The 17,380-nt window shown below is 39.0% G+C and overlaps 1 protein-coding gene across 1 annotated transcript in view; it reads left to right on the top strand.

Annotated features, from left to right (window-relative positions):
• Window positions 1–17,135, top strand: part of nrn1la (neuritin 1-like a) — a 61,848-nt gene extending 44,713 nt beyond the window's left edge. The window contains exon 3 of the mRNA XM_063912718.1: window positions 15,887–17,135. Coding sequence (XP_063768788.1) covers window positions 15,887–16,178 — 292 coding nt within the window. The 3' untranslated portion in view covers window positions 16,179–17,135. The remainder of the gene's footprint in view (window positions 1–15,886) is intronic.
• Window positions 17,136–17,380: the final 245 nt, after the last annotated feature.

Below are 17,380 nucleotides of genomic sequence, written 5' to 3'. Positions count from 1 at the left end.
GCAAGGGTATCATGCGTACATTTGACACTGATGTTGACAAAATGCTGCATGCGGCACCTTTTCGAGAAAGCAATGTTAACCTTTATCCCTATCAACATCGGTGGTGTACTATCTATTAGCCTTGTAATGCATAACGATGATTGTTGTTGAAAAAACCCATAAAATGTCCAGATAAAACTGGTCAAGACATTTTCCAAAGGCACAACATTATGAGTATGACATTGCTTTCCTTGAGCCAGATGGTGTCTTGGCTGGAAAAACAATCAAACAATCACTGAATCTGCCAATTTCAGCGTTGGGCCTTGCTGACAAAAGTTCCTGAATCTCATTTATGGCAGCGTCTTTGTTTTAATGACACATTGTCTTCACACCCATGGCTTATTGGATACAAGCAGGGATGGAAACATCATCATCTTCTTCCTCACTCGCTGTTCTTTCTCCCAACAACGGGCATTATTCACTCATGGGCTGCATTGGACATTACACACTTTTAGTGCTAGGAAGCTGGTAGGGCGGGGTCCTATTGATTTTGATCTTTGAGTTTTCACACACAACTCCTCTGGGTAATGTCTTGATAGTTAAGGGTTACATTGAATATGTAAAAGGGGGAAAAGTGTTGGTAATGTCCCGTAAATTTTGTGGGTCCCAGAAATGAGTACAACAACCAAAATGTGGCCTGCAGTCAAGCGGGTAAAACAACTCAAAAGCATTTAAGCATATTTATACTTTTTGTATTTTAGTGATCTATGTTTCGTTCAGTTGCTTGTCTAGGTTCACTTTAATCCATATCATAACTGCGTTTTGTCACAGTTTTCAAACAGCAGACATTCAGTCTAGTTGGTGACTTTTTCCGTGATAAACATTTCTATTTACTTTAATTTTCAGCAAACCTCCTTTTGTTATAAGTAGTTTTTCCACAGAATGCAACTGGTTGAACACTACTATTCACATTGAGTATAATTATAAAAATGAGTATGCAATGTCCAATTACGTATGCCTAACTTGACATTAAGCTACTGAACTCATTTAACACTGAAATGTATATTACATTTGAGCAAACAGTTACATTTAAAAAGCTGAGCCTTATCGGGTAGATAGTTATGTTTAATGTGTTTCCAGTCTATCAACCTGTGTGAAGCAGGCAAAACTAGGGGCTATAGTGACACATTTAATTTGTAAATGGACGATAACATCATATTATTGGATGGGACCAAGTAATGATGTCTGTCCCGAAGCCAGTTGACTTCGTTTTTGGCATTGCAATTTAAAGAAGGGTGTTGCGGGCAGTAACTTGATACATAACGAACACAAACAAACCAAAATGGTATCAGTCAGCTCATCCAACTTGAGGATAGAAAGAGTAGAATCAAAAAACATAAATAATGTAAAACTTTTATTTTAGAAGAGAAGCTATGAGTGCCTACTCATTGATATCATTCAAATTGGCAATACAGAAAAAAATGATCATTTTGACCAAATAAGTAGGCTATCCAAGTCTAAATATACACCAAGGGTATACTGATTTCCTCACAAAAGTTCTGTTTGATTTCAACTTTTTCCCGAACAGCCCTGCCTCTTTTCGTCTCCGAGCATATCTTCCCCCCGCTGCTCTCTTTTTAGCCTCTCATTGTTTGGGCTGGAGGCCTGATGACGCTGATTAAAGATGCAGAATATGTCTCACTTCCCTTCTCTCTTTCCCCTGGTTCTTTCTTTCACCTCTCAGTTTCGCTATATCCTGAATTCATCCATCATTTCTCAGTCTTTTTCTCTGTCATCTCCGCTCACCACTCTATTTATACATATATCGCTGTCATTTATCTTGCCATCCTTTTAACCAGGGCAGGGAGCCATTAATGTGTGAAGAGTCTTACAATAGGGTCGCTGATCTGATAGCGATTTCTTGTTTGAAAATGTGTACCGAAACAAAATGATATTCTGAAGTATAGAGTCATCACAGCAGACTGTTAACAGATACTGGGAACAAATGAGGTCAACCAATGAGGTTATTAAAACCAAATACAGATCTGACAGCTTTAGAAGTCATTTTGACCAGCACTCTTTCCTAACTGCATCATGAATAAGGCTTTTTCAACCTTAGAGCGTGCTCAGGCAGCGGCAGCACACGTGCTCTTTATAAACCTGCCTACAGAAATGTGATAGTTCACAGGGAAGTGTTGTCGCTCTGTGTGACTCAGAGAAACTGACTCAAGGGATTTCAGGGAAGACTTTCCTTTTGACACATTTTCATTGAGAACTACAAAGCATGACATTATAGTCCTTGAGGAAAACCTAATGGAGTTACCCTAAATATATCCTCCTGTGAGGATGTGTGAGCCTCTCCTGGCAGTTATCAGCCCTCTCATTGATATCTTAGCTCAAGCTTTGATGCACTTTCTGGACTCTGTTTCCCTACTTTAGTTCTTGCACTTTTGGAATATGCTGGCAGCGTGGCTCGTGGGATGACAGTTTAAGGTCTATCAGTTGTCAGTTCACAACTTTGGTCTGGACCCGAATATATCTCTGCAATTAATTGGTGGACTTCTATGAATTTTTGTACAGACACGCATGGCAAAAGTATTCATGACTGCAGTGATTCTCTGACTTTTGTCCCTGTGCCACGGCAGCAATGAGTCCTCAAACGCAGAAAAGTGTTAGCGTTTTACCAGTACTGGTTCAGTCGTCTAGAATGTAACGTTTGGATAAACAGCGGTTGCTAAGTGATGGATAAATGAGAGCACTAAACGTCATCATGCCACACATTAGCCGCCTTTAGCTTAGTGATGGTGACCTGAAGTCATGTGACCGTGGAAAACATGAAAGGTGTGTTAATAGGGTATATAAAGAGTATACTGCTGAACAAAACGTGTAAGTATCATACATATTGTTTACCACAGATCTTATTTTTCTCAAGGGAGCCCTTGCAATGCATTTAACGTCATCCTAGATTGCACTCGATTGTGAAAATGACAAAGTAAATTCACTCATACTGTACTTACTTAAGTCCAGTTTTGGGGTATTTCCATTATTTCCTGTGTTATACTTCTACTCGCAGATAATTTGAGTTACTAGTGTAATAATCATTGTTATTTTAGGATAAAGATAAGCTTTTAGTAATCCCCAGGTAAAATTCACAAGCTACCAACATATATATATATATGTATATAAACCTTTAACACTTGCACCATTAAAATGATGAACACATTAATGCCCCAATAATTATGTTCAAATAAAGTGAAAAATCGTTTGGAATAATAAGTACTTTTACCTTTTTCACTTAAAGTATTTTAAAGAGGCCCTTTTTGTGTTTTTCCCTTCCCTGTAGTGTGTCATATAGGTTTTTGTGCATGTTAATGGTCTGCAAAAACTCAAATCCCTGTGTTCCCCTCCAGAGGGAGTTTCTCTACCACACACTCCCCCCCCTGCCTGAATCACCTCCATTAGACTCTTTTGTGTACTCGTAGCATAATTACATCACTATAGTATGTAACACTTGCACTTCTATTGGCTAGTGCTCCAACATATTGTACGTGATAGGCTAAGGGGAGGGACATCTCTAAGCGGAGTCTCAACAGAGTCCCACAGTTAACCAATCAGAGCAGGTGAAAAAAGGTATCGCAGCACAGGCAGTGTAAGAAAAATAAATACCTTTTTGAACATTAAAGCATTCAATGTAATGCAATGAACCCAAATACAAAAATAAACCTGAAAATGAGCATAATATGTCCTGTTTAACCTACTAATACTTAAGAAAAGTGGCACTTCTACTTGTAAAAGATCATTTATTAATTATTAATTATTATTTGTAAAACAGATGGATACTCCTTCTACATCTGGAGATTGAAATAAATTGTTCTAAAGATGACTGTTCTGCACGGAGGATATATCCTAATGACTTTGGCAATGCCCTTTCTGTAGCGTCACATCCAAAGCTGTACGACAATCCGACATCGGCATGATTTTAATCCACACGACAATAATGAAAATGAAAATGAAAATAGCCAGATGTTTGCACCCCCTCTCCCTCTCCTCTATATGCTTCTCCTCCTGCAGCAGTCAGAGGTGGATCACTAAACTCAGGGGGGATTTTAACATTCCCCAGCTCTTTATTAAATCCTTTAAAAGTTTACTGAAACTTTGCATTGTGTCGAAAACAGGGGTCTGTATATTTTACAATTGAAATGTAATATTGTCTTTAAAAGAGTGTTAAACCTTACTAAGTTGCTTTACATTCATTATCACAAACATGCAATGACTTTATTGTTACTTAGGTCTCATTTAGCTTGCTGTTGGAATTATAAGCAAAAAAAATAATAAGAAAATAAGTTCAAAATATTACCCAAAGATTTTAAGAGGCTGTATGCTAATTTTCAGCTTCAAATTAGAATTTAGTGCCTTTACTCTGACATGTGTGTGTGTGTGTGTGTGTGTGTGTGTGTGTGTGTGTGTGTGTGTGTGTGTGTGTGTGTGTGTGTGTGTGTGTGTGTGTGTGTGTGTGTGTGTGTGTGTGTGTGTGTGTGTGTGTGTGCGTGTGTGTGTGTGTGCGGGTGGGTGGGTGGATGTGTGCATGTCACAATGGCCCTGCAGCTCACCCGTGGTACCACTCCACTGTTGTTAAGTCTCTTCTATTCCTTGAGGTACCAATTAAACTACTAATCCTGCAACCCAGCCACCTTAGTGTGAGCGTTGCCTAATGCAGGGACATAAGGGCTCACACACACACACACACACACACACACACACACACACACACACACACACACACACACACACACACACACACACACACACACACACACACACACACACTTCCACATCTACACTATCTGTGTCCTCGCTTCATTTCTTTTCTTTCCCATTTTTCCCCACTATCCTTCTTTCTTCCTCGCTTCTCTTTCACCTCCCTCCTTCTCTCCGCTCAGGAACATGGTTGTGGTGCTTCTATCAGAGCGGCCTAATGAGGTGGTAGAATGGGCGCTCCCTTCTGAAGATGCGCAAAGCACGTACACACTCAAACGTGCACAAACACACACACTTTCTACAGTGTAGTCTGAATAGGAAGCCATGATTTGCATCTAGGCCAAGGCTGCTCCATTGTCAAAGCTCTCCCCGGAGTGCAGCGCTGCTTTTACTCTTCATATTCACAATAGGATTTATGCCGTTCCAATCATTCACTGTGGATCCAGAGGGGGTTAAGTGAAAAGGAAGTATTTGGGGGTAAAGATACAGAGTAATAAGCCACAATAGAATTAAACAGTAACCTTTTGCTGCTGCTTTTAAACAGAGCTGGTTTCAGATGAAAAATAGCATATCAAGGAAAAGTTATGAAGGGTTTATTGGTAATCAGTAAAATCTGATATTTACCCTATCTTTATGTAGATGACTGAGCAAGAGACACCACAGGAAAGTATGTCTACTGCATAAATAATAGTTAACAGTTAACGGAAAATAATACACTGAAAACCTTTCGGCCAATCCCTAAGGAAAATACATTTTTAATAAAATGCTGCTTTCGGGTTATTATAGCTGAGTTCCTGTATGTGTTAAATACATTTTCCTCAAATTAATGCAGAACTTGGGTCAGTGTCGATGCAGCTAAATAATTGTTTTAATATATATTTTTAAATAGATAGTATAACTGAGAAGTCACAAAAGAAAAGTAGTGAAAAAAAAAACCCTCTATATTTTTTGTTTCTGATCAAAAGGGTGCTTACATTCGGCGGGATGACATTTAGCCACTTGTAAGCAACAGAACGAAAGGTAAAAGCTTCAGACATTGAACAGTGGGGTGTTTGCTGATGTATTTTATGTCGTAGACCATAACGTAAACATCTCGTTAGCTTGTATTAACCACATCCTTTGTTTCGGGAATATAACCAAAAACTCTTTCAAAAAACTTTAACATTGAGAACCGGACGTTGTGAAATTCTTACTCAGGGTTAGTGCTATGTTCACATATTTATCACATCTGTATTTAATATTCATGACAACTGTAGTTAACTTATGTATGCCTTAACCCTGCACTTTATCCGTATATGCTTTAAAACTTGCAACTTATCTGTGAATGTTTTCACAAACTTTATCTTTCCTTATAAATGTAACAACTTTCTTTGACCTCATGCGCTTCATCTGCTCTCTGGTTGGATACAAACTACATTTCGTTGCTCTACGTGCAGTGAAAATAAAGTTAAATCTAATCTAATCAAATCTACTTTCAGGGTTTAGGACTCATTCCCGCACCAGCTTCCTCTTTGCTTAGTTAAGGTTAGAGAAACTTCATTGTCTTGGTAACAATAGGGTACAACAGGCCTATTGTGTACCCTATTAGTTGACTGAAGTACACTTTACCAGTTCAGCATGACATTTTAATAAAGCTACCACAGAAAAAGCATCCTTACTGAGGGGTCAATGAGCTCAAATCCTAACAAACAAAACAGAGTTGGGCAATAAGAAATTCCGGATCGACTTTCGAAACATGTCCAAAAAGGGGCATTGCCAGGAAGCTCATTAGCATTTAAAGCTACAGACACAGAAACAGCAGTTTTGGGAAAGGGCTGAAACAGAGGGGTTTACGGCATGCTATAATTCATGATATGGTTGGTATTTTGAGCAAAAAAGTAGTTTGAGACATGTTTTTGTATATATCTGAGACCTATAATGTATTATTGAAATGCAGTATAATATGTGACCTTTAAGTTAACTTTATCAGGTGAGCATGAGATTTTAATTTACCTACCAGAGAAAAAACATCCTTAGTAAGAAAGGTCAATGAGTTCAAATCAAAACAACAGAGTTGGACAATAAGAAAGCCCGGGTCGACATATTCAAAAATACCAAATCCCCACAGAGGGACTAAAAACGTATTCCAGTTTGTCATTTGAGTGATTTCATTAAAACCAAAAGTTGGTGTATCAACGACTCTAAACCTACAGCAAATTACAAAAACCATTCTCACATCTAACCCAAAGGTTTAAGGTAAATATGTGGATTTTTTTCCCTTGGTTACATTCGCACAAACAGGGTGTTATTAAAAACTCTGTCACATGCTTTAGTTTTTTTTCAATACTTTTATTCTTCTTTCACGGCACCCTCTCTGTTTGCCTTTATAGTTTTATCCTCCACAGATTTAGATAAGGCCATTCATGCTTTCATTGCATCTCATTGCAGCGCCTGTGCTCCTATTCCTGCCTCTCTTTAAAGTCGCTTTCCGCTCTACAGCTCATTGAGGATGCAGCAGTTAGGATATAAACGGCTGTTGCACAAAGGCAGTATAATATTCCCAAGACGTGCCTCTCTTTCTGGTTAGCATGTAGATTTAGAGAGTGGAATTATTTGAAGGAATTATTTCTGTGAGGCAAAAAGGAAGAGTTTCATTTGATCTATTTTGTATTTCACAAGAAGCTGTTGCTTATTCGATAGTGTGATTAAAGATCTGTGAAAGCCGCCGCTGCTCACAAATTCTACATGAAATAGGTTGTCTGACATGTATAAAAATAGTCATTTACTGATCACTGTTGAGAAACCACAGCTGCAAAATATAGATCAAGTCGTGCGTGGGTGGAAAGTAGAACGATTTTCTTCCTCCTTAACAAGGGAAGGAGTTCTTGGTGAAGCACGTCAACACAGTAACCCTGGTGAAGGCCACTGCTGCAGGAGGATTTTAATATAAAAGCTTGTCAAACTCTTCCTCGTGCCTAGCTGAATTCTTTCTATTTTCCCCTTATTTTCAATTCATGCAACTCATTGGGGCTGAGAGCTTCTTTTTTTTTTTAACCTTTTAGTACTTCAACCTTGGACGGAATAGTCACAAAGCATTATGAGATTTCTGCAGTAAGTGGAAAAATACCACATAAATGCTGTTTTAAAAAAAAATCCCTTTCACAATCCTGTTGTGGGTTTTTCAGCTCTGATATAAAAGATGACCTTTAATCAAATACATTTCTTAAAGGTTCTCAGGTAGTTTGGCACCAAAAGGCTTCTTTTCACTTCATTAGGAGTAATGATGTAGGTTAGGGTTAGGGTTAGCAATTATTAATGGCAATTAATCGCATGATCTTCTACAATTAATCACATTGTTGTGTGCAAAATTCAATATTAAAGAATTCCAAAGTACTGTATTGCACACTTTTATTTAAAAAGTACTGCTATATGAACAAAGTGCAATAAACTTTTGGTTTGCAAACACTTAAATAGGTGCTTTTAATAGCAGTATTCCCTTTACACAGTAGCAGTTAAAATATTTATTGAAAATCTTAACTTAAACATTAACTAATGTAATCAAATCAAATACAAAACCAAAGCTATTTGCCACTGTCAGGGCATTAATGTTATTTCTACTAGAAAAACAAGGTCTATCAGCGTCCCTGTTAGAGTTCGATAGGCTACCTACCTCCATGTTTCTGTCCCGGCCAGTTCTAAGGCCCGCCCCAAATGCTCTCATGGGTTGAGACGTGTGATGACGCCCATCTTATTTTAGCCTTTGCAGTCCATTTATATTCATAAAAACCTACTGTATAAAACACACTAGGAAAGGGAAATGCCCAAAAAGCGTAATAGGGCCTCTTTAACACCAAACCAGCACATAGGTGGAACTAAACACAGACTGACATATTGGTGCTGAAGGCTTCACTTGTTAATGTGTCTGATCATTGTCCGGCCGAAATATGTCCAAACTCTCTCAACAAAGATTTAAGGAACTTATCAAATATCAAAATATCAGTCTTATATGTCATCCTGCATTCTTATACTAATCATCTCCATGGGAATTCCTGACCCCAAAGCTTAGAAACTCTCCTCTAATTTGTTCTTTTCGTACATATGCAATTATACAAGGTGCAGACTGTGTCAGTGCAGTTGAACAAACTGTACTTATCCCAGTGTATCTTTGTTTCACTCTTATCTGTCTGACTTACTTGTTCTCTTTTGCCTTCTCCAATTTCCATACAACTAAATGTGTGAAATATTTCCCCAGATGTAAATAAAAGCATCCTCTAACCCAGAGCTATGAAGCTTATTCGACACCCAGTTGACCAAATTGCTGCCTACTTTCATTTCAAGTCACACAAACTCTGAAAAGAAGTTGAGAGCTGGGATTTGGAGGTTTTTGGGTTTGTCAGCAGTAGCGTGTTAGCAGCAGAGCAGACGTACTCTCAGGAGCTTTTATTATTGTAAAGCAGCTGGCTGTCTGTCAGTGTGCTCGCTGTGTTTCTGCTGTCTTTGCACCACCTGTGACTTGAGCAAAGACCCACACACCTATGCCCACACACTCGCACACACACACCAAAAAATCTGCACCACTGCACATGGCACACTGTCTCTCTTGCTTTCTGGCTTTTATTATCCTCTTGCAGGCCATATAGACACACACACACACACACACACACACACACACACACACACACACACACACACACACACACACACACACACACACACACACACACACACACACACACACACACACACACACACACACACACACACACACACAAACACACACACAGTTAGCCTACCCTGAAAATAGCCAGATGTTTGCACCCCCTCTCCCTCTCCTCTATATGCTTCTCCTCCTGCAGCAGTCAGAGGTGGATCACTAAACTCAGGGGGGATTTTATACATTCCCCAGCTCTTTATTAAATCCTTTAAAAGTTTACTGAAACTGTGCATTGTGTCGAAAACAGGGGTCTGTATATTTTACAATTGAAATGTAATATTGTCTTTAAAAGAGTGTTAAACCTTACTAAGTTGCTTTACATTCATTATCACAAACATGCAATTACTTTATTGTTATTTAGGTCTCATTTAGCTTGCTGTTGGAATTATAAGCAAAAAAAATAATAAGAAAATAAGTTCAAAATATTACCCAAAGATTTTAAGAGGCTGTATGCTAATTTTCAGCTTCAAATTAGAATTTAGTGCCTTTACTCTGACATGTCTCCATGCTTTAATGTCCAAAAAGCTCTTTATTTGTCTCATACTGCCTGTGCTGCAGCACCTCTTTCCACCCTCCGTCTGAAACCAGAGCCCAGTCTGCTCTGAATGGTGAACTGGCCGGCTCTGTACTGATTAGTCAACCGTTTAAAGTTGTCCCGCCCCTTAGCCTATCATTGTATTGTACAAACTACAATGTAATTGAGTGCTAGCCAACAGTAGCGAGAGTATTACATAGGGATGTCACTCTGCTACGGAAGTAAACAAAGGAATCCTACGGAGGAGTTTCAGGCAGAGGGGGAGTGTGTGGGAGAGAAATTCCCTCCAAAGGGAACACAGGGATTTTGGCCTTTGCAGACCATTTACATGCAATCAAACCTATAATACATTACAGGAGAGGGAAAACCCCCCAAAACATAAAGCTGGATTTAAGTGTATCCAGTGTTGACACAGAGTTCATAGAATAAGTGTGTGTGTGTGTGTGTGTGTGTGTGTGTGTGTGTGTGTGTGTGTGTGTGTGTGTGTGTGTGTGTGTGTGTGTGTGTGTGTGTGTGTGTGTGTGTGTGAGAGAATGTGCTTGCATTTCTGTTCTTATAGTCAGAAGTGGATGTCCTCAAAATGACACGGTACGGAAAACATGTCACTTACTTATTTAAAAATGTTTCTCTCCGTTGAGAGTTGTTATTCAGAAATTCAGTTTATTGGAGTTACATCTACACTGTGAAAGTTTGGTAATGGTATAAACCTTCAGGGTGTGAAAATGTACAACTGCAACAATCCCAATCAAGATTTATCTTGTTTGTCTGAATTAAAGTCTGGTGATCAATCCTTCTCTACGGTGATGAATCAAAACTGATAAAGTGCTCCATTCAGAAGCAGCAGACTCACTAACAATACATTAGATCTCTGTCTTTCCTGGGTGGAAACATTTAGTATGAAGTATCACGCCCTTAACTACTTCACTTAAAACAAGCACTTTGCAAAGCTTTTGCTCTGTTATTGAATTAAATAAACCGTACTGTGGTTAAAATTACAGTCCTGAACATTCGGAGCGACCAAACCTGAACTATTTTAAGATGTTCAGAATCAGAAGATTATGATTTCTGAAGATTCGGTATAAGTATCATTTCTGTGTGTTTACAGAGATGGTTCCAATATTTAAAACAGATTTTGTTATTCTTTGACATTGGCTGCAGTTAGGCATCAACCAATACATATCATGCTGTAATAAGGTAAGTAGTGGGTTATCATTGAAAAACTGCAAAACACAAACTGTAATTGAAAGACAAATACTTTTCATTACTAATTTGCCATGTTATTTTCTCTGTTTTCTCTTACCGATTGAAAAATTACATTAGTTCTATGACAGTAATGTGAGTAATTCCAATATTTAAAATATACCTTTGATTATTAACAAATAAAGACTGGTAAGTACCCCACAATAATATATTGCTTCGCAATTATGCAATAACAATTAAACAACAGCCTTTGGATTATTTACCTTTCATTCATTTACTTGAGTTCTGCTATCTTATCTTTTCTTTTTTTCGAGTTCTTGAATTAAAACTAAGGTGTTGATTTAAAAATACCCTCGAATAATAACACAATTCTCAGGCAGAATAACTCCTACAACAATGGTTGGCTGACAATAAACACATTACTGTACATTGAAGTGTAGGCGGTTCAGGTGTTATCCTGCTATCATAATAAGTGGGCTGCTAGTAATAAGTAGATTGGAAAAGTAGGCTAGTTGCACATATTGACTCAGGGTGCCTGAGGCTCCTAAGGAAGGAGTTACACAGCTTGAAGGCCACAGGCAGGAAGGACTTCCTGTGGTGCATCATGGTGGAATAAGACTTTCCCTGCAGTTACTACTGTTTTATCATTTATATATCAACAACCTCAGTCTCTAGTTTCCCTTGGCAAAAAAATCTAACAAATTCATCTTTTTCATTTTAAACATATTTGCTAAGTATTTGGCCAAGATCACCAACTTCCTTCTTTCATGTTGGTGCCTTCTTCGCAGTTTAGGAGGATGGAGTCAGTGGATGGAGCCTCTGATAAGCTAGCAGCAGCATGGGGGCATAGGCAACATGAGGCTTGCTTCCAGGCAAAATATATATATATACATCCCGCAGCAAGTATTGTATTTGCTTTGGATAAATTAACTGAATGTAATCTAAGCAAGACCCCAGGAAATGGCCAAACGGTGGTGCCAAAGATATTTTTTCCCATTGACTTAAATAAGAAAAGTCTTTATCAGCATATCATTTTTTTGCAAATTGAACTATCCAGTAAGAACATTTTCAAACATTTTAAGTTTTAAAATGTGCTAAAAGCTGAATCCATAGTTATTTTCCCTCTCAATTCATTTGACTGAGCCAAGAGTGGGAGATCAGAGGCGGGGCTTAAGGAAAAAAGTGCCCATGCGCTACAGGAAAAAGGCCCTGGATGATCCGGGTACTTTTTGACTGTACAGTTGCTCAATTTCGCTTCCTGTGCCACTGAGAAACTTTCTTAGATATGAACGTGCCCCTCTTCCAACGCTGGCCGGGCCAAACACAAGTCGAAAACAGTTTTTTTCCCGTGCTATTTTTCTATTGGCTGAAAACAAATAACACATTTTTTAACATTTGTTTCAGTTACTAAAATGAACAGTTAGTCAGGTTAAGCCTACCCGGGCCCATGGCCACCGCTGACCTTCATGTCATAAGCTACTGAGTACTGGTATTATAAGTATTGTAAGTTAACATAACGGTTGGTATGCTGTTATTTGACATTTGTTGGAGGATTTAGTGAACATCCCATTAGGCTTAACACGAGCAACCTCTGTTCAGAATGATTTGATGTCAATATCCTTGACCACAGCTTTAGTTACGCTACAAACAGAAGTGTGTGCCAAAGAGTTTTTCTACGGTTCCATTGACACAAAGCAGTCATAGACATACAAAATCAAATATGCTCTATTGATGATGACTTGTGTCTAAACGACATACATCTGTTAAGAAAGTGCGAAAGCGGCATGCTATTCCTATTAATTATGCAGAATTCTATGTCTGTTTTGTGTTAAGGTGCTTCAAGTGTTTTGTGTCAAGCACTTTTTGAACAGAGCCATCTGCTTCTAAATTCACCACTAGCCCTCCTTTTTTCTCTTCTTTTACTTTACACTTAGCCAGTATTTCCTCAGAGACAACTTAGCCAACACATTCTTGATGAGAGGAAAAATTAGCAGCCAATTACGGTCCAATAGACTCAGCTTTGGAGCTTGAAGGTTACTGGAATTAAGTTTAATGCTGTGATTCACGGAAATAAAAGATGTTTATATCCAACAGAGCCTATGTAACATTAACTTCCTTCTGTCTCCCCTTCATCATCGTTCCCTCCACTTTAATCTTTCCTTTTTACTGTTCTTTCGCCCTTGTTTTTCTCAGGTATGAGAAAGTGTTTCAAATGCATGGATATACTGTAACACAGCAATGGTTTAACAGCACACAGTTGATGACAGCTTTTCCATTCCCTAAACTAATGAAGGTTTTTTTCATGTTTCAATCCAACCCACAGGGCGACCTTTGCTCTCAGAGTAGTGAAGATCAGCAGTTGGTCTCTTGGCAACTGCAAAGAGAAGTCAAGGGAGCATACTAATAGATTTACTCAGTGGAAGGACTGGTGCTACAGTGGTCACTGCATCCCCATCAGTTATTTTCCGAGCTGCCTATAGAGATCTTCATTAGCTAATCATGTGAGCATGCACTAGCCAAGAAAGTCATGTGTCCTGAGGTTGTATGGATGTGGTGTGATCGCACATGAAGCGCAAATCCAAGGCCAGTTGGATATTTAAGATGGAAATGGCACATTCAATATACAAGGTTGGTGCATACATTGGTGGCTAGCATGAAATATCTGTAGGGTTTGGATTGAGCAAGATATAGGCTGCACTTCAGTCACGTCATGTCTGTTCATTTTGCCAGGTTTTGTTTACTCATGCCTTGTTTAGTCATTTATCAGGTTATATGTTTCATGTTTAGTTTATAGTCCATGTTCAGATTTAGGTTTTTATGTTGCAGCCCCTTATGTGTAGTCCTGTCATTGCTCTTCCTGTTTTATTTTGTACTTACCTTTCTTTCGCGTTTCAGGGCTACCTCCTGCCATTGAGATTGTCAGCCCCACCCTTGATTGTTGCCACCTGTGTCCCATTACCCCTTGTGTATATATACAAACCTATTGTGTTTATAGTCCTGATCTCCCTTTGTCCTGTGCCAATTTGCCTTGTTTCATGTGCAGTCAGAAGAGCCAGCTTTCTGAAGCCAAGAACCATTCTTATTATTTCCCGGAGTAAAGTTTATTTAGTCTTATGGTTTTGCATTTAGCATTTGCCACGTTTTGTCACTAAAATAGCTATTTTAGTTGTACTTGTAAAGACATATTGATTTTTGAACTTGTCTTAAGTTGTTGCATTTGAATTCCAAGTATTTGGAACTTCCAACGTTCAGCCTTGAAGTGTTCCAGGTGCACCAGGCTTAGAAACAAACATGGATGACAGTGACAAAATGACAAGTATTGCAGCCTTGTACAATAAATTCACCCATAAGAAGTTGTATTATTTGCAACCTTGTTGTATTCATTTCGGATATATGAATATTTGTCGCCCTTGCATTCAGCTGCTAGAATACAGCACTGAAAGCCCTTCTTTCAAATTTGTGTCTCTGTCTCGCCATACGAGCTCCTGTCCTTGGCATTAATTAAGCTGTTTTATTAAAACATAGACACATAAATATACAGCCTACACATTAACTGTGCTCCTGTCTAGATACAAAGGTGGTCTAAAAATCAATAAATGTTGTACATTTCTTACTGTTAGTCATGTTTTGGGTGGCAACTTGAAATCAATGTAAATGTAGAAGATGTTTTATTAAAAAGATTATATGCGTTATTGTCACTAAAATACAGGCAACTATACTTTTGTTGCCTTATAGTTGATGGTTTACCATTGGTATTGTTTGTTTCTATTGTGTGACGTCAGACAACTGCTTCTTCATGAAGTGGGGGTAGATTGACTAGCCACAAGCAGAAACTTTGATTTCAAATGGCATTGCAGTGTTTCATGAAAGATGTCAGAATTGTGTGTAGTTCCAAGTTGTCTGGAACGTACTGTAGTATAAGACCCTACAGCCAGGCTTGTAGTTCTGAGATTGTACTCAGCTAAAGGCTAATATCAGCATGATAACATGCGCATAATGATTATCAAACAATCAGATGTTTTGCAGGTTATAATGTTCGGCCTGATCAGTCCGCTGTCTATTCCTACATTTTTGATTATCTGTTTCCTGTTTCATTTAGATGTAATCTGCATCATGTCTGTTTTTACTTCCTGTGTTTTTTCGCCTGTTTCATTGTTTGTCCTGGCCTCATTAGTTCCACCTGTTCCCCATCAGCCCTGCCATCACCTGACCTCCTGTACACCTGCTGTTCATCCCCTCTTCAGTTTTGCTTGTATTTAAGTCCTGGTTTTCTGTTAGTCATTGTTTTAGGCTATTGTATGCCGTTTATACGTACATTTTTCTCTTCTGTTTACTTTTATTTGTCTGGATTAGGACTAAAAGGTTTTTCTGTTTAGAGTTCCTGTTGCTTGCTTTTTCCTGCATTTAGGTCCACCCCAGCTCCACTTCCCATGACAGAGCGATTGTCCTTTGGCAGTGTGGTACTTGAGCATGCTAACAACGACAATAGGCTACTAACAATCAGATGTTTAGCAGGCTATGATGTGTGGCTTCATATCACCAGCTGTAGCATGTTAAAAAAAGGACGCTGGGTGCTGAGTGCATGTGGTCTTTAGGTGACCACATGCACTCTCTTCTCATTGGAGACAATTGAATGAAGATGCTGGTTCTCAGGAAAAGGCACCATTAAGGTGTCCTTAAATGACTCTTAATCCCTCTTCTCTTCATTTTCTTTTCTTCAGGTCGTGGGACCAGTTCCATGACTGTGCCAACATAGCGATGGCCGGCTGTCCAGATGAAGCGGCAGCGGTGTGGGAATCTCTCCGCCAGGAATCCAAGAAGATGCAGTTCTCCGGAAACCTGTACGACATGTGCTCCAGACGCAACTACCACCCAGTGGCCTCGGTGTCCCCGCACGGCTCGCCCAACAAGGAGGAGATCAACCAGGAGTCTCTAAGAGGGTGTGCTGATCATCTTGGAGGCTGCCTGCATCTTCTCGTGCTACTGGCTCCTCTTCTGATGCTGTTGCTTTAGATATAGCTACCCCAAAGACTCGTGTGAATAGATATAAACTTTGTGTATTTCTTCTTTCACAACTCCATAGACTTTCCACAGTTTTTTCCCCTCTGCTCTGCCAGGGGTTGAATATTTCTGACTGCATGTTAGCCTGACAGTCTTTTTGATATGTACCTTTAAACTGCCTGTGCTGTTTCATGCATATTCTCTGCCTTTCAATTATCTTCTCTATTGGAAAAACACAAAATGAGATGCACAACCACTGTGCAAACAGACCTGAAACCCACATAGTTAAACGGATACATACAGCAGCATTATGTCATCTGTCGTTATCCCCTATCCCCCAACATCTATAGTTAGCTCGGTTATATCTGTTTATCTTCCTCAATGTAATCAGAGGGACATAATAACGTCCTACTTGATAAACCCTAAATGATGAAGAGGCTAGATGCCACAACCCGCTTTACTCATACATTTATCAGCTTGAAAGTATGAAGTATTTGATAATTATGTAAATCTATCATGCCTGGCCTGCTACTGTACCTAGACCGCAGTTTGACTTACGTGCTGCAAGAAGTCTCCAATTGGCAAACGTTTCACCCTCCCCTTCCTGTCGTTGATTGCCTATGTTGAAGCCCCACTTTCTGTCACCAAGAGGAGGAAAAACCTAAACAAAAAAAAAAGTTTTTGTTCATTTTGTGGTTTCCTTTAATGATTGAGGAACATTTTCTAAAATGTGACACACAAAGCCAAAAAAGCAAATATAGACAGCTGTGCCCAATAGTGTGAAATGTGTCTGTAATGTTTTTTGTCTTAGCCCTAGGACAATGTCCTTGGTGGTTTTAATTACATTCAGTCAACCTCTTTCTGCGATTTCGGTCAAGTTTTAGTTGACTGAGTATTTTAGTCTTATCTTGGTCAGGCAAACAGTCTTTCTTCTCAGCTTATATTGAACATTGCAGTCAATCTAGTCTAAATAAAATATCACCTTGCTTTTTTTCCCCAAGCCCTGTTGTTTCATTTAGTAAGTAATTCTGTGTTCTCCGATTGTGCTCATTGTGTGCAGCCACTGTAGTCCATTTTCTTGGACAAGCACTGACAACGGAGCTGCTGTATTGAGAGATGTTGGTAAAGTTTAAATGACAATTTAGTCTTTTTGTCAACAATATGGCATGTCTTCATATTTAGTGTTTTATTTTCGTCACTGCCATCTGGTCATC

This window comes from Eleginops maclovinus, chromosome 2 (genome assembly GCF_036324505.1).
Source record: "Eleginops maclovinus isolate JMC-PN-2008 ecotype Puerto Natales chromosome 2, JC_Emac_rtc_rv5, whole genome shotgun sequence".
Classification (NCBI taxonomy): domain Eukaryota; kingdom Metazoa; phylum Chordata; class Actinopteri; order Perciformes; family Eleginopidae; genus Eleginops; species Eleginops maclovinus.
The sequence above is the reverse complement of the archived record's forward strand: the minus strand, read 5'-3'. Positions and strand labels throughout refer to the sequence as shown.